This window comes from Lissotriton vulgaris, chromosome 2_1 (genome assembly GCF_964263255.1).
Source record: "Lissotriton vulgaris chromosome 2_1, aLisVul1.2, whole genome shotgun sequence".
NCBI classification, from domain to species: Eukaryota; Metazoa; Chordata; class Amphibia; order Caudata; family Salamandridae; genus Lissotriton; species Lissotriton vulgaris.
This window is the reverse complement of record NC_141687.1, coordinates 1,840,280,282-1,840,301,645: the sequence shown is the minus strand read 5'-3', so window position 1 is coordinate 1,840,301,645 and position 21,364 is coordinate 1,840,280,282. Positions and strand designations below refer to the sequence as shown.

The 21,364-nt window shown below is 43.6% G+C and overlaps 1 protein-coding gene across 2 annotated transcripts in view; it reads right to left on the bottom strand.

The window, feature by feature from the left end:
* The window catches only part of ZWILCH (zwilch kinetochore protein), a 405,441-nt gene that overhangs the window by 56,264 nt on the left and 327,813 nt on the right, over positions 1–21,364 (bottom strand). For both annotated transcript variants that reach the window (XM_086957998.1, XM_086957999.1), the window contains 4 exons: positions 16,236–16,315; positions 7,040–7,196; positions 2,014–2,042; positions 558–694 (listed from right to left, as the gene is read on the bottom strand). In XM_086957998.1, the coding sequence (XP_086814124.1) occupies positions 558–694; positions 2,014–2,042; positions 7,040–7,196; positions 16,236–16,315 (403 nt within the window). The remainder of the gene's footprint in view (positions 1–557; positions 695–2,013; positions 2,043–7,039; positions 7,197–16,235; positions 16,316–21,364) is intronic.

The following is a 21,364-nucleotide window of genomic DNA, read 5'->3' as shown; positions in this document are numbered from 1 at the left end:
GTATTATTCCGCTCGAACCCTACGACTAGGTGTTTTACCTGTATTTTTGTCTTACCTGACTATCTATGCACTCATTTATTTGGAATATTTGCAATATTGTTGTACCTGTTCTATTTTACTCCCTAATGACCTGCTTTTCACTCTCTTGTTAGTATTCACTGCATTGTAAAGCGCTCTGATATCTGCAAAGATCTTGTTTGCGCTATATAAAACTTTCAAAATAAATAAATAAAAATAAATAGATGAAACTAAATTGGATTCACATACATCATGAAAATTCTGACCAGAATCCGACCCTCTTGGGTAACTACTGGACATCCGTGTCATAACCTACAGGCAGAGTCCCTTCACAAGTAGCCAACAAGAGGTATGTAGCAAATTTTAAACAGGCACAGACACATTTCCCACTTTGAAATGCAATTTTACATGGTTTGAGTCCTAAAGCTTAAGGGGTGTCCGGTTGAATCTGTCATTAGAGAAGCAGGACATGCCCTAACCCGGGCTAAACCTGGAACAATCACCTGCCCAAGGAAACGAGTTTCAAAGAGAGCTCTTACTGTGTCAACGGGAAGAGGTTCTCGTGGCCTAGGGCGAGGAAGACGCTGCAGACCACCACAATTTCCAGCATGTGGTGTAGTTTGCGCACGCGGTGCACCTGCTCTTGAAGATCCACGGAGGTCGAGATGAAGTAGTCCTGCAAGAGCGAGAGACAAGTGAACATGAAACCCAGCACGCTTGGGTGCAAGAGGCTAAAGATGCAGAGGTTTTGCGAAAGGTATGGCACAGCTTATAAGGGTTTCCGTCTTGCAGCAAGCAAAAATTGGACATACGACAGCCCAAACATTGCACTGCATGTTTAGATGTAACTCAACTTCAGTGTTTTCAAGGCGTTGCGATGATTTTACATTCCCCCCAATGGTATTGCCAAATGGTGGTCATCCCAAAGAAGGGTCTGTAATATGGACTAGATCGATAGCTCTATGCGTACCATGAAACAGATTGATGACTGTGCGAAGTCTGCAGCCTCCCCAGAACCAGCCTGCAGCTACAGGTTGTACTATAGACCAGTAGTGCAGTGTTTAATGTTGACCACACTGAGTCTTTCAGTTTATACCACAAACCTGTCTGAGACCTGAAATGAGTACAGTGAACACGATGTAGATCTACAGTGTCCATTATAAAAAAAGACATAGCCTTGCAGTGGGGACTGCGGAATAGACTCATCTAGACTGTGTGCTGTGGAACAGACTGAGAGCAGCAATGTATACCTAGACCAGACTGAGTCCTAGAATATGGACAGTGGACGAGACTGATAGGTGCAGTGAGGACTGCTTTTAACACCTAAGGTTCCGGAGGGATATTCCAGAACCGAAAGAGGGTATAGAGAACGTTTCAAAACTGAAAGGAAAGGGGATACATATTCCCACTGTAATAACCTTACTTCAAATAGTATCCTCCCTTATGAACAACAGTAGAGAGAGATATCTATACTCCACTGCCCTTAGGCAGTGGGGAGAGGAAGAAAACTCCTTTATATATAACCCTCACTCCCTCTAGTAGTGGCATGCTTCATCATCAGGTTCACCCTGACTCCCATGGGTCAGGGTGGGCTCAACCATGTTCCAGGGAGCTCTTTAAAGAAGTCTTTAAAGAGGGGGTTTTACATCAAATAAAAATCCCTTGTTTACATCCCGGTGTTCCTTTATTGGTAGGGGGAGTGGGGATGATTAAAAACTTTGGGAAGGGGCAAACAGGATGTAGTGGTCCTAGGACCCTAAACTAAAAGCGTTATTGCAGTGAGTACTGCTAAAAAAAACAAGTGGTTAAATGTGTACCAATGCCTGCCAAGGAGTGCAAGTGCGTACCGTGGACCACAGTCAAGCAAGAAGCGTGTGGCTGGTAGTTCTGGGATAGAAAAATATGAAGTTGCATGGCAGACACAGAATAGCCTTCTTTACTGAAAAAAACAAAAATGTAAATCACACACACATTCTGAATAATAAAAGATCTCACCAAGTAATTCAGAGTCGCTAGTTCTTGACCTGTGGAAAGAACAGGCAAGTTCAATACACCAGAGCAGCAAATAGGAAAATATCGCATTGAGATTATTCACAGTTAATAGAGAATTGGAAACCTATTGAGCAGGACCATTTTTAGTAAATAGATTTCAAACTAATTTGAGGAACACATTTATACTATAGCATTCCAATATTGGTGGATTGTCACATGATTACGCAAAGTGAAGTTTCCCTCGTAATACATAAATTGTAATGGGATTTTTAGATTGTACCCCCTGTAACGAGGTCTCAATCACACATTCGAATGAAACAGCGAGTAAAGGAACACGAAAACCTCCAATCCTGAAACCTGCACGAAAGACAGACATTTTCCACCAAGCAGGAGAAGCCCATAACCCCCGCAGTGCATTTTTCCAAATTAATGCTCATCCGATTTATGGAGGAACAAAAGCAGAGGGTTTGAAAGTTATAATTTGAGGACTCCAGTTTTATCTTTAGTAAGTTCAAACAGAGGTTCATAATAATGTCATATTCAGGCAGCTATCTATTAAAGGCGTTTGGTAGTCACAGAACATCTCGCCTCATCTGAGACTCTGCACTGTGATGATGTTGGCTAGCTCCAAAGGACGTGTGTCACAAGGGAGCCTATTAGAGCACACATCACAAATGCAATGATGGAAAATACATAGACTGAGGAGGAGTAGAAACACACAGTCCTCACCAATAGGTTCAACTGGGTACCAACGTTTAGAGAACATGGCATAGATCTGCAGGAAGAGGGCTACATTGGGAGTCAGACGACATGGAAGGCGGGTGTGGGCTTAAGTTTTTGGGAGCGTACAGAATACAGCTCAGTAGATAGCTCTCTAAACCCTCTGTACTAAGGACTCAGTCAATGTGGCAACATGAGACAGAGTATCGAAGGAACTGCAGCCCTCCTGAATCCATTGACTATTACATGTTTGAGGTGTCCTATGAAACTTCACAGGAATGGCTGTGGAATTACAACCATTTCATCATGGTTAGGCAGATGCAAGAACACTAGGGAGCTAGGAACACAATTTAAGATTTTGCTAAAAGTCCTAGTGCACACAATATGAAGACAAATTATTATAAAAAAAACAACAGCAACAGAAAATCTTGTAACTTTATAACACCACTGTTAGGAATTTCTGAATCCACCAACCTTCCTTTCACTTAGCTAACTAAGCTATACTTTTTTTTTTTTTTTAATTTTATTTTTGCGGCGAAAGTATCAAATAAGGCACATAGCATACAGTCATCAAATCAGTTGACAGGATATGGACAGGTAGGCCAGGTAACTAAGCTATACTTAGCACTGGCTCACACCCTCATACCTTTTTAGGGCTCGCTGGTACTGCATCCGAAGGATGCGTCCAGCAGGAGCCTTTTAGTTGCCTGACTCGAGGGAATGGGGACAAGCGTGTGTTACTAGCTTTTCTCCTGGATTTGGGTGCGCGAACGCGCACGTCGGCTCCGTCCACGCGTGCGCACACAGCCAGCCACCACACAGACTGAAACACACGCTCGCTTCCCCCCACCAGTCATCGGCTCTTTCTACACACGCACGCAGGCATACATACACACACACACACACAGACACACGCGCACAGACACAGGCACACACGCGCACAGACACACTTGCGCACACACACACGCGTGCACACCCCACCCCACTCACCGAGTTCTTTTCGTTTGTTCCTCTCTCCCTCGGCAGGCAGCGGGTCATCCTCAGCAGCAGGCGGGGCTCTCCACGAGCACGGGAGCCCCGCTAGCTGAAACGCAAATCTCCCGGCTGACGGGCACAGGAGCGCTTCAGCACAGGAGCGCGGGGTAGGCTCCCGTCTGCTTCCTGTCTTTTTGCGGCCCCGCCCCCGTCCCAACACAGGTTGCCTGGCTTCCTGTTCAAGCCGGGCTGCGGCGGTGAATTTTTATTGGTCTCGGCAGCCATTCATCTTATGAGTTCATATAATCATTGACCCACACTTGAGAATTTCACCAGCTTTGTCTTTTTTTCAGTAAAATAGTCACGCCAGACGCTGCAGGGAAGCGGAGCGGAGATTGTTCAATGGAATCTTCATAGTCTTCGTCTCCTCCCCCCAGCCCCCACATCCCCCGAAAACGTATGTTCCCAATGGTGGTGTTGCACGGTTTTGGCGTAAAATGCATTTAATAATACACCCTCCTCCAAAAACGCATAGTTAGAATACTAAGTTTAATGCACTTTTGAGACGGTCACGAGCCGCAGTTCCTTTGTGTTCCTTGATGTTTGGATGCTCTTCCTGTTGAAGGCTTGGTGGATGAATGGAGGCGGCTGTAAAGATCATAAATGCATTTCCTCTTTCGGGTGCTGTGTGCGCAAAAACTATCGAGGAAGGTGTTTGAGGTCCCGGGATCGCATCAAAAGTGGTTGTGACACTTGTAAGATAGAAGGTCCGTAGAAGATACGTTGGTTTCTGAACACGCACAGAGCTGGTAAGAAATGGCAAAACCCTTACGTGTCTTATTAACATTCTAGGCATGATTTTTTTTTTCAATGAGGGGGTTGAATTTTCAATGTTTATTAAAACGAGTGGGAAATTAGCTTTGGAAAAGTGCCTCGGGAGGTTTTGAAATTTATTTGACCTTTCAATCAAGTTAGATACCTGGATCGTTAGTCCACGGATGGTAGGCAAACCTGCTTTTATGGACCCACATTTTGAAAATTACTCATCTGCTTGGAGGAGAAAGGCTTTTCTACAATTTTTTTGGTTTGTAGAACTGAAGCCAATTGAAAGGCTTGCCAGTATAGGACGGCTGCCAAAGTTGGACCTGGGGACTTTGTCTCTGCGTCCTTAAATGTAAATAACATGGTTCTATCTCCAACATTTTATTTGGTATTTGAAATGGAGTATTGGAAACATTTTCAAAAATTGTACGTGCAGCCATGTGTTTGCTTGCAGAAACAGGGAAGTGTCACTTATAGTCGTTGAATGTTATGTATAATTACACTGAAATTATAAAAATGTCACACGTAGCAATCTGAAACTTTGGGAGCTCTGTTGCATACACATGGTAGCAGGTGCAACGCTACCCCTCCAGAGTTTTGTTTAAATCTAAACAAGTATTATGGGTGCATGTGTATTTACATGGTGGGGTATTGTACTGTAACTGCTCTCCAGTGACACTGTGCTATAACTCAGTATTAATTTAAAAATCAATGTTTTGTTGGAAAACAGTGACCAGCACTTTCTGGTTTGCATCTGCCACCCCATGCTTCCTTTGTGCACCCTGTATAATCTTGTCTTCGCATTCACTGCCCTGCTCTGGGCTGTCGGACCCCCATTGCCTACTGTGTTCAGGGCTGGTGATTGCTGCCTTTGTGAGCTGGCGAGTGAGGCTGTAGGGCCATGCTTGCTGAAGCGTTGGTATCTGTTTTGCATTGTGGGAGGTGCGGTGTCACATTCGCGAAAGTTATAACTATTGGCATTGTAAATGACAAAGCTATTAATTTCGCTATTTTCAAAACCAACACAGAAATAAAAACTTTGCCATTTACAATACCAATAGCTCAAACTTTCCTAATGCGAGACCTATTGTATTGCAAATGCTTGTTTAACAATGGAAGCAGTGTTCAATAAAGAAACCGCATATGCTGCTTCTGCGTTCATGTTTCAGTTGCTATGACCTCGAGAAAGGCAGATACGCCAGACTGTGTAGTGGACTCTATGTGCCTTCTTTGTATCCTGGATACCATTATACACCTCTGATAGAGTTGTACACTCTTTCTTTTGTTTTAGGAAAGACCGCATGATTGGATTGCCACTAGTATACATCTGGGCTCAGAGTGACTGGTAGGATTTATCCATTACAAGTGTACAAGCTCATCACTTTTTGTAATTCACTTATCATTTGCAGTCGCAGTATTCACTAGGTCCTGAAGAAAGCTAGGACCAATTGTCCATCTAGCTGAAACATGTCGACCCCACCACATCACGCCCCGATATAGTTATTATTTAAAACTATTGGGCTTTGTTGTTTTAATCTTGACCCTAGCACCATACCCAATAAACGTATTTTTGGTTCTTTGAGTCAATTTTATATTCACTTTCACTTTTTTCACCTGCACTGCACTCCATTAGCATCACCAGTGAAGCACTGTGGGCTAAGATCATATCTACAGAATCCATCTGGATTCATGATACATCTCCCACGTGACGATACTCCACCAAATGGGTGGGCTGATGGGATTTTTTCTAGCTCAGTGTCTTCACTCAAGTGTCACTAATGGATTCTAGGTTCTAGGCTCAACATGGCACACGAACATTGATTTGGGACCAGGCTACTTTCTTGTTGTTTTTCCTTCTTTGTAACCTTCAGCAAAAAAAAAGTGTTTACAGCTACCAAATGACCCTCAGTCTCGAATCCCTGGAGCAAAGTTCCTCGCTACCTAAACACACTTTGTTGTAGCTCATATATTCTGCCTTCATGCTGAACATTCTCAGAACAAACAAGTAACAATCAAGCCCCACTAACCTCTCATTTACTTATATTCTGTGAAATATTGCTTATGTTTCAAAACAATAACTGAGAAACCAAGATATTAAGTACTATGAAACCGTGTTCATTGTTTACAAACAATAAGTAGAATTGCAATGCAAAACATGTGACAATAAAACAGGAATATACTTCAAGCAAGCCTGAATTATCACACTGCAATGAAAAAGACTTCTACAATACTGGCATTTGCTTATTTGCAATAAAACACATTCCTAAATGAATAAACATATAAAATGTGAAATGGGAATACCTAGAATATAGAAAATAAATGAAAATTACAACAGATTTAGACTGGCTCTCTCAGTAAAGAGCAGGGATAGTAATGAAGGCTGTGAAAAAGAGCAGTGTGAAAACCTAAAGGCCAACAGGGAGATGGCCCAGCTTGAGGTTTTGTGTCTCTGCACTAGGTGGGTACAGTCAAGTGATGAGATTACAGTGACAGTTGTACATGGCAGACTCACCTATAAAGCAATTAATGTAATCCTTTTTCATCTTGTCCAAACCGATCTCCAGTAACATGCGGATGGGTGCCAGGCCAGTGAGACTGACAGGTTCCATGGTGCCACTATAGGACTGCTGAATTATACGGCTAAGCGAACTGCTGCTGCCTCTGTGAATCTGAAAGATCGTAAAGGTAAGGGAGTAAAGAGATGCAGCAAACTAGAGTCAAATATCTCATGACTCATACATCTGACACAACTCCTTCAACTACTTTCCTCTAAGCAGACATAACCTATTCTTCATATCATAAATAAACAGAGACTATTTTCCTCTCCATTTTGCCCATGTTTGCCCAACACCTTTCAAACTATGGCAAGAAACAACATGACTCATTGAGGCCAAAATTAACAAAAATGTGTAGAAAAGAACATTATGTTTGCATGGGACTGGGTGTTACTCAATGTCTTTAATAATAGCCAGGCTTTGTTGTTCTGCAATTGGTTAGCCTACTTCAAAAACCAAAGTTCTGGACTTGGGACAGGTAGGGCCTCCTGATGTCTTTCCTTCCCCAATACCCCTGAACCCCCCACCAGGACCAATTTCTGCTTGGAATTGCCATGTTATCGTGGGTTGTGAGTTCGACCAGAACAGAAGTATGAACATCACCACATACATGCAGACTAACCACAAGGTACACTTCCAGGTGGGCATTATACTAAAGTCAGTTTTTCGCGAAAGAAGCAATAGCGGGGCTCATTTACAGATTACAGAAAACATTTAGATACATTTAGGCCTTTAGCCCCGGCCACCACAGAAGGTGATTTACTGGCCTCAGCAGCCTCTAGAATCGGGTTTAAACCAGGAGTCTGGTGCACAATGAATACTGCATAATGACCCACTCTATAGTCTAACATAGGTTGCTAAAAAGCAGCACCCTAACTCTCCATTAACATCTGCTTTCCTCCATCAGCTGGAATGGTACCATTGCGGGACATGGAGTGTTGGAGCTTCAGGCACTTAATTTTGGGCTCATTGAAAACAACAAGATTTTTTGCTCAAGGCTTTCCCTTTGAGCAAACCTTTATGTCCGATATGCAATGGAGTGTAACACTACAGTCAACTTAGGTTAAGAGGGAAAAGACCCCCACAGCACAGACATGGGCAACACTGGGAATGCTACTGGCAAAAAGAAACATCGCCAAACATTGGGGTGTAGCCATCACACCCACGCATACGGAGTGGTGCAAAGATATGGACATGGCCATGGTGGCAGAAGAGACCGTATATGTGCGTAGAGGTTGTCCGAAAAAGTGGTTCAAACAATGGGGAGGATGGAACACCTACAGGGGGGGATTATGTGCATTGCCAGTAACCGGTGAAATAGAACACGTACCTAATAGTTATAATGTAAACAAATGATTTAATGGTAACACTTACCATTCAATAAAAATATTTTATTTTAAAAAGAGGAAAAAGTCCCAATCCTGCACTTTTAACTTTTACTGGTTATCATGCCTAGATCTGGGCAACGACAAACCTATCTTGAAATAACTGGCAAAGAGCAGAAACCGAGACCTTCAGAAAGAATACCTAGGGCCTAGAAGACAGTAAAAAATAAGGATGCGTGCTGTGGTGCTGTGACAGGAGCAAGCAGTCACAATGATGTAGCAAATAGTATGGTGTTATGCGATGCAACAGGTATGTTAAGAGCAGAGAAAACGTGTTAGAAGCACATAAGAATAAGAGTTTGGGCCATGAAGAGGAGCACACATAAGGGGAAAGGTGTGGCAAATGAGAGGACAACTCAACCGGGGAGAATGCAGAACTATCCATAGCACTAGTTTGAGAGCCTAAGCAGGCTTTCTCGTCCAAGTACTCGAGTCCTATAGTTGGAGAGAATAGTTAGAAAGTTGCTGCTTCCAATTTTTCAACTATCATCAGAAGTAGTGAAGATCGCAGAGAGAGGGGGCTTTCCTAAAACGAATCCGAGTATGCGTGCATGAGAGATACAATAGGTAATTAATGAGATCGAGATATACTTGTGTAGTGGTGCGCTACAAATCAGATCATCCTAGTTTACTTTGGCACAAGCCCATTTGACACCACTGGCCCAGGCATCTCCACAATAGACTAACCCATGCCTTGAGAACAATGCTACACTTCTATCTCTGTTTCATGTGGGCATAGTAAGATTTTGAGAGAAGGTCTAGGTCTAGCTATTCACCTAGCATCTCAGAGTGCTCCTGTTGCTGCCTTGGGTGCTTCCTGCCTTTAGTTAGGTTTGTGCCAGTTGTTGACCGAATTTCCACATCATCTGAACGTTTCAGTGTACTCTACTAATATTCTTGCGCAAGTGAGTCTGTTATTCACTGAGCTGTGGGTGTATGATTCTGATGTGAATAGAAGATATTGGTTGGCTTTATTATTTAGTCATCTTTTAGGGAGGTAGATATATCTAAGGCCCAATAGATGGAAAAAGGGGAGGGAAGTAAAGCTGTATCTGTGAGTGGTCATGACAGTAAGCTCTTTTGTTATGCATTTTTATGGTCTATCTATATTCTTCTGTAAGAAGGGCTGTTGTAATCAGAGAGGCAACCAAACACACGGCATATCTCGGCTGAATGAAGTGTGTGTCCGGTGTTCTGGATAATGTGTTTGGTCTCAGTTTTCTGATACAGCTTCACAGCCCCACAATCAGGGCTTTCAGAGAGTGAGTAGAGACTTTTTTTTTTCAGCAAACGGATTTAATAAGAAAGTGTCTTGTACAGGAGTTCCTAACCCCAGTCAGCAGGAAAGGTGGGGTTAATATATGTGAAAATCATAAGAGCCAGGACTGACTGAGGGAAGTATCTTTGTGAGAGCCAAAACAGAGCAGCAGATTAACTAAGGGTTACAGAGTTAGACAGTAGCGGAAAAGGTTTTGAGGTAGCATTTCAAACCTGTGCATAGGATTAAAAATCCTCTGTACTAGTATCACCCTATCATCTTGCTAATTCTATGAATGGATGTTTAATTTGTGTCAAATAATGCTCAATGATTCGATTGTTTGACCCAAATATTATGGTGTGAGCTGATTTTAGAAACAAACAGCTTAGCAAAATGATGTTTTCTTGTTTTTTTTAAACTGCTTGACACAACACGCATTGTTTGACTAGCATGCTAGTTAGGATCTTGGATTGACAATAGTACACTGCAGCTAATCCTTTTGGATTCTGCGATATAATACACAAATATATTAAGGGTATGATGCAAGTAAAGGAGATGAGAACATTAAGGCGTTGGCTAAGTTGGGTGGGCAGCCTGCGGGCCGCTGGTCCCAGGGCGAGGAGAGACCGACCACTCAGCCAATTTAGAGATCTTATCTTAAAGCCTACAAAGGAACCGCCAGTTCCATGTTGCCAAGCGATTGCTATGTTGATTTGTCCCGCTCACCATTTCTATTACTTTTTTATAAGTAATCTCCCAAAGATGCAGATTGTTTTTGAAAAACAAAAATCAATGGCTGCAGGCTTTGGGGTATTTCTCCCTGCACATCAGGGCTATTAAGTTTTTCATTGCTAGGCAGGGAAATCTGGTGATGGTTGCCTTATGCTAAATAGGCGGAGGGACTTTCACTGTGACTTGAAGGCCACATGGCAGAAGGGCTGCCAGGTCAAGGGTTTCCGTCTTTCGAGCCAGGAGAAGGCCCCACCGTTGGAAACCCCTGTGATTTCCCCACATTATATGGGAGCTTACGGGGTGAGGTTGACATTAACCCTGAGCGTAGTTCGTGAAGTAGCGCTACGCGTAGCTAAGCAAAGTGCACTTCGCATGCGTAGCACTACACAAACTGCGTAGTACCCTGTTCACGATGATTGCACAGTGCCGGATGCTTGTCCACACTGTGCAATCATTGAAAACCCGACACTAGTGATTCTATTCCCCATTTCCTATCCTCCTCAGAACGATTATTTACTTATAAACTAGTTTAGATAGTTAGTTAGTTATTTTTGAAATTGTCATTCACACTAAGCAATAATAATCTTTAGAATATGATTCACTACTTTATTAACATTATCATTTTATATCGGGTACACCACAAATCTTGGAACTTAGCCACTACTCAGCGCTGTCACAGGGAAGGATCCCACTGCCGCCATCGCGGCTCGAACACTGGGACACGCCCATTCTAGAGGCCACGCCCACCCCGACCCGTGATAAAGCGCTGACTGCTAGCGCGCCAATTCATATCTGTTGACCTCTGAGGCGGAAGCCGGAGGACTTGCTCGCACTTTTTAAAATTATTGAAAGTCTGTTTATTTGTGTTTTAAACCACCGCGCACCTTCCTAGAGCACTTTCCCTGCATTATCGCCAGCCAGGCTCCCTGATACAGCGGATTCTAGCGCTGTCACAGGGAAGGATCCCACTGCCGCCATCGCGGCTCGAACACTGGGACACGCCCATTCTAGATGCCACGCCCATTCCTCTGCCTATAAATGTGCTTCCGACGCAAGCGCAGCGGACGAGCGCAGCGGACGAGCGCAGCGGGAGCGCCGTTTGCGCGCCAAAGGCGCGCCTAAGGCAAGCCCGTCTGCGCCCGTCCGCGCTCGACCGGGCTTAGGGCCAGAACCTATGCCGGTCATGGACACCGACAGGGTGAGCTATTCGCGTCGCGACCTACTAAGTCTTAGACCTACTAAGAACTCACAGTGTAATTATGTACACGACTTAGATGGACATTTTGTCAATTGCGTCTTCTGCCACCCGGTCAACCTACAACTGACTCAGGCTCCTACCTCACACTCTGGCCTAAAATTAGCAGAATTGAACTGCATGTCGCTCCCAAAGCACGCCCTGCTTATCAACCACCTGCTTGCGGACCATGAGCTAGATATCCTGTTTCTTATGGAGACTTGGATCTCAACTCACTCGGACTCGGATGTGGTCCTGGCTCTGCCCCCGGGCTTTCTTATCCAGTCCCTAGCACGTCCCTCTGGCAGAGGGGGCGGACTGGCCATTCTGCACAGAGATTATTTCTCCTGCAAAATCAGCGATGCTCATATTACAGTCTCAGAGAGCTGCCATTTCACCATCTATCTGGCCCGACAACCTCTCTGGCAGGTCTCCTGGTGTATCGCCCCCCAGGCCACTCTGGTCCCTTTGCTAGCGCCCTACTAGAATATATCTCAGCACTCCAAACTTCACTGTGCTAGGGGACCTCAATATTCACTTTGATGATCCCCTAGACACAGGGGCTGCCGATTTGATACTAGACTTGGCTGCTTACGGCCTTCTACTGGCCAACACCGGAGCCACCCACATCAAGGGCCACTTGCTAGACCCAGTTTTTACTAATGTCTGCACCCTCCAGGCCAAACCTTCCTGCCCCCACCCTTGGACTGACCATTTTTTGGTTCCTCTTTTCCGGCCAGGAGAATTCAGGAAGCCCCACAAACCCGTCACGTACACCCAGGACAGGGCATGGTCCAGACTCTCAACCAAGGATTGGGCCAGAGCTCTGGAATCAATGATCCCCGCCCCCTCGGGGAACCCTGTCATAGCTGATAGTAATTTTAGGAAGTGGATTTCCGACTCACTCGACTCCATCATACCCATAAAAACCCGTGAAGACAAGAGCGGAAAGATAGGCTCGGCACCCTGGTTTAGCCTGGAACTCAGAGCCCTCCGCAAGGAATGTAAAAAAGCGGAGCGACTGTGGAGAAAGGACTGGCTCCACTCGAGCAAAGACTCCTACAGGAGGACGGTCAGAGCATACAAAGCTGCCCTGAAACTTTCTAAGGCCTCTTACTACGACGATAGGATTCTCTCGCAGAGTTTGTGGCGTTTTTTATCCTATCTCATCGTCAAAGAACTCCTAAAGATACCGCAACCCCCTTCACTGACCAAGACCCCACCGGATAGGAGTAAGAACTTGCTAAATACTTTGACTCTAAAATTTCTCATATTTTAACCTCCTTTCCACAGCCCAACCAGCCACCATGCTGGGATAACGTGACGCCTGACACTCGTCCAGTAGGCGTCCCCCACCCGCAGCTCAATGCCTTTAGGGCGGTCTCATCGGAGGAAGTTGCAATTACTCTGGCCAAGATGAAAAGCGGCTCTCCCCGCGACCCTGCCCCGATGAGGTTTTTGAAAGCAGTCGCCCCTACGATTGTCCCTCCAGCCCTGGAGTTGATCAATGCCTCACTATCCCAAGGCTCCGTACCTCCCAGCTGGAAGGAGGCGGTAGTTAAAGCCCTTCTCAAAAAACCCCATTTGGACCCCTCTGATCTGGCCAACTATAGGCCGATCTCGCTCCTTCCGGGCATAAGCAAAATCGCTGAAAAACTGGTTAACGTCCAGCTATCCTAGTTTCTGGAATCCAACAATCTACTGCGACGTTCCCAAACGGGATTCTGCCCTGGCCAAGGTACGGACACTGCCCTCCTCGCCGTCATCGAGGAGGCAAGGTGCATTTTGGATTCAGGGGGGTCAGTGGCAGTGATCCTCCTGGACCTCAGTGCAGCCTTCGACACGGTGAACCACCGTGTCTTGCTCCACCGGCTGGCCAGGGCGGGACTCGGGGGCACTGCGTTGGCTTGGATAGAGTCATTCCTGTCGGGTCGCTCGTTTCAGGTCTGGGATGGTAACTCCCGCTCCGACTCTCTTCCTCTGACAAGTGGGGTTCCCCAGGGTTCCTCACTTAGTCCCACTCTTTTTAACGCATATATGGCCCATCTTGAGGATGTAGTTTCCCCCTTCGGCATCAAGATTGTGAGTTACGCGGACGACACGCAATTGGTCGTCTCCCTCTCGCATCTGGATCAATGCCTAGATAATCTCCTGCACTGCCTCCAGAAAATCTATCTCTGGATGTGCGAGTCCTCACTCAAACTTAACGGGTCCAAAACAGAAGCTATGCTGATGGGCAAGAAGTGGTCAGCAATTCCACCATCTGTTTGACCCGATATTATGGGTGAGGTACCCGCCCCCAAGAAAGAAATCAAGAGTCTTGGGGTCTGGCTCGAACCAGACTTATCAATGAAAACCCAGGCAACTAAAACAGCTGGAACCTGCTTTGGACTTATGCGGTCAGTCCGCAAGATCCTCCCTCTGCTTCCCCCTCAATCTAGGAAACTCCTGGTGCAGGGTCTGGTCCTTACACGATTGGACTACAGCAATGCTGTTTATGTAGGAGCCCCTGAAGCTACTCTGGCCAAGCTACAACGTACCCAAAATGCGGCTGCCCGCATGCTTATGGGTCTTTCTTCCAGAACCTCTGCCAGACCTGCGCTCAAGGCTCTCCACTGGTTGCCAGTACGAGAGAGGATCGAGTTTAAGGCAATGTGCTTCGCCCATAAGCTCCTCAATGGACAAGGCCCCTCGATCCTAGGAGAGATGGTTACCCCTTACAAAGCCTCGAGATCTCTGCGCTCGGACAATGAGCGACTGGCAAACGTCCCCAAGTTCAGAAGGGTACGCTCTGGAGGCCGCCGCTTTTCCGTAAAGGCAGCCACTCGCTGGAATTCGCTTCCCCGCAGTTTGCGGCTGGAACCCGGCTACTTGCGTTTTCCCAAGCAGCTCAAAACTCTGCTTTTCCCTAAATAAGTTTTCTCCACCCCCCTTGGTCAACTGCTAGCTCTCACAGTGCGGGGATGCCTCCGGGTCACCAGGTGCTTTACAAATCCTTAAATAAATAAATAAATAAATATTTAAACTGACTCCTCCGAGTATTGAAAATTCCGCACAGTGTATAACATACACGGTATAAATAATTAGATTTTCCGTGTTCGGATATTCCGATCACGTGACCGGGCGATATCCAATCACACGAGCCAGTTTACCTAACGCGGTAGTTTTAAATTAAACACCCTAGATGATTGGTTTAACAACCGACATCCTAAGGACGACGAGAAATCGCCAACATTGCATCCACGAAAGTAAGTTCCTGTATTAATTCGAGTATCCTCCACACCATGGACAAAGACGGTAATCTTTAATAATTGGCACCCGACTTTAAAAGACATAGCCTGAACTAAGTAGCCGATTAACTTTTGTTTATATAGTTACACGCGGGAACGAAAGTAAGTCAGATTACACCCAGTACATGCCAGGATTCCCCCTGAATGTAGTGAATAAAATACAATAAGACAATCTCTTTATTTATTCACCCACCTCATCGATTTATGCATTTTTTTGCACCATTGAGTCAGTATTCAATGCATTATAGTTTATTTGCGGCCAGATTGACATATGATGATATTGCAGCTATCTGTATATTCAGTCAGGATAATAATGTAAAGACAGTGACTTAGCAAATGAAAAGCAGAGAATGAGGTAATAATATGAAACCATGCTATGAACTACACATAAGTCTAGCTCATGTTTACTGTTCTTTCCCATTTCACAGACCCCTGAGGAAGGGTCTCTCTGTAGACCCGAAATGCATTGGGTATATGTGGAAACATGATGGCAACATGAATTCAATGTAATGAAAGCAACAAAGTTATAGAACGAGATCACAAGAAATATGAAATAAACAATATTTCTTAAGATAAATGATTTGAACTGATTTGTAAAAAGAAGAAGTTGAAAAGACTTGAATGTTATGTGAAGTGTGCACTCGCCAACAAGGATGGAATTCTCCTACCCTCCCCATCCCAATCATTGAAAACGGCATCTTGCACAGTGCGAGCTGTCTTTTACTGCCGCTCGAGTAGATTTTTATCTGAGCGGCAGCTTTCTCAACGCAGACCAGTAGTTTCTCATGACGAGCGGTAGCGAGCATACGCGACCACTTGCAATGAGAAACCTGACCCCCCGCGTTGAGAATCTCGCCGGGAGGTTTATTTACCACGCTTGCGATCGGCAACTTGATGTTGCTGATCGTGAACGAGGAAAAAGTCTCGACGGGATGTCATTTTGCTTGCTCGCGGTCGCCAACTTGAGGTGAGGACCGCGAGCAAGCAAAAAATGACCCCTGCACTACGCTACGCTTGTACTGTGCTACGTGAAGTTCACGTAGTACGAAGTAGCGCAAACTATGCAAACGTAGCGTAGTGCTTTGCCCAGGGTTAGTTGAAATGCCAAGGTATGGTGGTACACCCATCTCACCAAACTAAGTGAGGGTCTAAGTATGATAAAATCATGGCAATAAGGCCTAAGGGTAAAAGGCAAAGAAGGTCAAGACCTCAGCTTCTTGAATGCACTCCAGAAACTCCTGAATGCCTACTTACCCATGGCTGCACATCACCATGCTTCAGAGACTGAATGACCAAAGCAAAACAATCAACCACATCCTGAAAGGAGGTGACACCTGAAAAATGAAAATTATAACATTACTATGTACTCCATTTACTGCACCAGTTGTTGCATACATCGAAAACGAACAAGATGGGTAGAGTGAAATATAAGTAGGTAGGCACTAGTTTGTGACAGAACTACAATGTACTGGATTAAATATTATAGTCAACGATGGACATATGGTTGGCGAGCAAGGATAAAAAGGTTACATAGGATAACTATCACTAAGCATGGTTTGTGCAGTCTCATTATTTATTTAGCATTTTTATGAAGTGCAACCCAACCATAAACTTGCCAGTGCACTTTACACAAAACAGGGAGATCACAGCTTCTTTTTTCTGAGAACTAAAAAAAAACAGCGAACATACACTCTGTTTAAAAAATGGATATCACATAAAAACTTGAAGAAACACAAGTCGCTAAATTAAAGGATAGAGGTGGCTAATAACAGCAAAGTTGTAAGAGAATGGCACAGACTGGAAGTGAAACTGAGGAAAATAGTTAAGTACAACACAAGTAAAAGGTTGATGAACCACAATAGTCAAGAGGGTTAACAGAGATAAGAGAGTAAAGAGTAGGGGGGGTGGCGGGCAGGTAAATAAGATGGAATGAGTTAGGGTCGTCAGAAAAGGGACTATTTATAGGAGGCTACAGAAGAGCAGCGAAAAGACAACTGAAAGGAAATGGGAGAACTGCATAAACATGGAAGGCAGGAACTAGTCCAGTAAGAGTATAAAGAGGTAGGTTTTTAGTTTTCTGTGAAACATAAGGACCTTTTTTAAACTTCTTAAATTCATGTTTTGGGTTCCAGTTTTAAGCTACTGTGGCTTCTCAGGCTTTGAGATCCACAATATATTTTGAGGGCGGAGCATACACATTCCAGATGTTGGTCCAGAGCCTTAGAAGTGATGAAAGCCAGGTCGAATGTTATTCTTGTTTCTGGAGGAATTCAAAGATATCATGGTGATGGGTGATGCAATTTGCTAGTTTAGTTCATTAGATCAGAACTGCCACTGAGGGAAGAATGTTTTTTACTGGAAGAACTAGGACGCTAGATACAATAGGAGGATCCATAATCAATCCGAGACCTGTACAACTGTCCTTTGGACTTGGGAAGTGTTTAAAGATTTCTTGCCCGTATAAGCTTAAGGTAGCTTTCACCTGATTTTGAAGTGTGCTCCATTTGGGAGGACATAGGAAGGTGGGTTATGATTCACAGACCAAGCAACTTGACTTTTTACCATTAAAGGGTAGAAGGCATAAATGCGTAACTCAGAGTTGAGTTTGTTGAGTCTGGATTTGTGCGGTTATCTAATTAGAACTAATCTGTGTTCTTCAGATTGAGTGAGATAGTTAAAAGGTAGCCATTTGGGAAGATCCTCGAGGCACTTTGCGTAGATGTCTTCGAATGAGGATCTTTTTAGATTTATCTGGGTCTCACATGTATGTTGGTGTACAGCAAACCCTGCGTTCCCCAACATGATTCTTAGCTCTATAAACAAGTTGAACTGAACAGGCATATGTACTGAACCTTGGGAAACACCTGACGAAACTAGGAAACAGTCAGAAGACTGCCCAACCTAACTAACTACTTGCTATAAGTAGGACTGATGAACACATACAAAGTTCTAGGACTGCGATGAGTGTCGAATGGTCAATAATTTAGAATTTTGAATGCAGTTGAAAAAAATAAGAAAGATTAGGAACCAGAAATTGCCACTGTCCAAATGCAATCAATGCCATCACTGATTTTAAGTGCTGCAGTCTCTGACCTGCCATCTTTGTGAAAGCCTGATTAATATGGAACTCTGCAAGACAAGGCTAGCCATCTAGCAGTTAAAAAGTCTAGCAACTAAGAGCCTCATACTAAAATGCATTTGGTAAAAGTGGTTTCAATTTGCACATGGACTTCTATCAATTGTATCTGTATTTTGCAACCCAACCTAACCTATTAAGTCTGTTCATAAAATACAGTATCATAGTGGGTAGCAAACTGACCTACCTCAAATATTAATGAGCTAGGTCACAAATTATGACCCGCTACACTTGCCTACATTCACAGGCATGGTGTCCTGCTGGTGTCAGCAGTTCACGATGTCTGTAACTGCTTTTAAATAAAGCAATCTTTAAAAAAAATGTTTTAAAATAAATGTAGCACATTTTCTTAAATGGAAAAAATGATGCTTTTAGAAAGAATAATGAAATATTTTACAAGTGTGTTTTATTAGAATGCAGTAGTCCTGTTGACCAGTGCCTACTCTTCAAAATAAATTTTCAACATTCACAAATGGGAAGGAGTGCATTAGGGACCCCCTTTCCATTTTCAAATGAGTAGCCATCTCTTGTGAGATGGTGGTAAACGATTATGTTACTTAACCTGTAAGCATCTGTTCTTGGCATGTAAAGCTGTAGATTCACATGCGTTGCATGCTCCTGCCATCTAGTGTTGAGTCCGAATGTTTGCAAGTTGTTTTTCTTCGAAGAAGTCTTTCCAAGTCACGAGGTAAAGTGACTCCTTTAGGTGATACTGCGCATGGGCATCGACTCCATTGTTATATTGTTTTCGCGCCAGACGGTGAGAATGGAGTAAGGGTAGTATAGAGATGTCCATGCGCATGTAGTGTGAATAATGAGAACTGCAACAACCACAGGTGTCCGGGGAGGAGGGAGGGCACATGTAAATCTACAGCTCTACATGCCAAGAACAGATGCTTACAGGTTAAGTAACAACTTGTTTGAGGCATGTGTGCTGTAAATAAACATGCTTTGCATAGATTGCATAGCAGTACCCTGCGAAAGCGGTGGCTAACCAGTGGGTGTTGCAGTTATTTGAAAAAGTGTTTTTAGCACTGCTTGTCCTACATTAGCTTGATGTGCTAATACATCCACACAATAATGTATGGAACATGTGTGTGGTGTAGACCATGTAGCTGCCTTACATATGTCAGCTAAGGGAATGTTAACTAAAAAGGTCATAGATGCTCCTATTTTGCACGTAGAATGTGCTCTAGGAGTTATAGTTAAAGTTCAATACATTTAACAATCCACCTAGAAATACCAGATTTAGAAATAGGATTTCCTTCACGAGGTGGAGCAAATGCCACAAAAGGTTGTTTTGTTTTAGGAAATCTTTTGCTCTATCAATATAGTACAATAGTGCTCTTTTGACAAAGTGTGTGTAGAGCCCTTTCTGCTACTGAATCTGGTTGAGGGAAGAACACCGGTAACTCAACTGATTGATTTGAAAAGCAGAAACTACTTTTGCTAGGAATTTTGGGTGTGTATGAAGAACCACTATCTATGTGAAGCTAAAAGAAAGGTTCTACTAAGGTTGAAGACTGTAGCTCACCAACACGTTGTAATGAAGTGATAGCAAGTAGAAAGGCAACCTTCCATGAAAGAAATTGTAATGCACAGTTGTTTGAAGTCTCAAGAGGTGGACCCATAAGCCTTGTGAGAACAATATTAAGGTTCCAGGCAGGTGAAGGTGGTACCCTTGTGGTATTATTCTTTTAAGTCATTCCATAAAAACTTTAATAACTGGAACTTTGAATAAGGATAAATGTTGTCTGTTTTGTAGATATGCAGCTACTGCTACAAGGTGTAGTCTAATAGATGTGTAGGCTGAGCCTGTTTGATATAGATGCAAAAGATGGCATAATATTTTGTATAGATGCATCTAGCGGATCAATTGTGTTAATATTGCAATATATAACAAACCTCTTCCACTTTGCTGCATAACATGCTCGAGTGGTAGGTTTCCTTGCTTCTTTAAGAATTGTCATACAATCTGGTGGTAGATTTAGGTATCCGAACTCTAGGAGCCAAATCGCTAGGTTGAGCTCCTTGGGGTTTGGATATCTGATTTCTCCTTGGTTCTGTGTTAGAAGGTTAAAAATGAGGTGCAGTTTTTGGTGTGGAGCTACTGACAGTTCTAATAGTGTGGTAAACCACAGTTGACGAGCCAATGTGGGAGCCACTAGAATCAGTGTGAATGATGTCTGCCTGAGTTTCCGAACCAGAAATGGAAGGAGAGGGAGAGGTGGAAAAGTGTAATCAAATATACCTGACCAGTTCATCCATAGTGGTTCTGCCACTCTTAAAAGGCAAAAAAACTTTTTTGCAATTATGTCTCTCCTAATGGATGAGAACAGTCAACAAATGAGAAAGCGAGATGTACCTTGCGTCCAAACCAAAAAGCGCAAAACTCTTATCTTATATTCCACAATATATTTTTATCCGTTTTTTGAAAACTCAGTGTAAACTTATTGCAATACATAGATTTACATATACACAGAATAGTTCTTCTGAACTAACATTAAAGATTTAGATGTGCACACACATTAAAATATTTACATGTCACAAAACAATCCACAAAATACATGGACATATACTACATGGAAAAATGATATTTAAACAGTGCGAAATATTTGAAAGAAGAAAAAAGAAATACATATCATACATCCGAGACACAATGGAAGTGATTAACTAGGTCGAGGGACAGGCTTATGACAAAAAGAGACAGATACTAGCAACTATGGATGTAGCCTCGTTATACACAAGCATTCCAAAAAGAGAAGCGCTAGACATAGCATACGAGGTGCTAGTGCGCAGAGACAGACCACACAGAGTAACCACTGCGTTTATCATTTATTAGAAGTAGTGATGACAAAAAATGTCTTCATTTTCCAGAAAGAGTTCTTTTTTCAAACCGAGGGAGTGGCCATGGGAGCTGAATTTGCTCCGGATATAGCGAACCTATACATGGACAGTTATGAGGACAGGAACATCTACAATGTCGATAACCCTTTCACAGAGAATATAACTCTGTGGAAGAGGTATATCGAAGATGTCCTCATGATTTACAGGTGACGCAGCCACCTTAGAAGAATTTTGCGTCTGGCTCAATGGGAGATCAGATGACATCAAGATGACTATGACTTGCAGCACGGAAAAATTCAATTTCCTAGCCTTAACAGTACAAAGTGAGAACAACGAGCTCTACACAACCCTATATAGAAAACCTTTAGAAAGGAACACACTCTTGGGATACAAAAGCAGC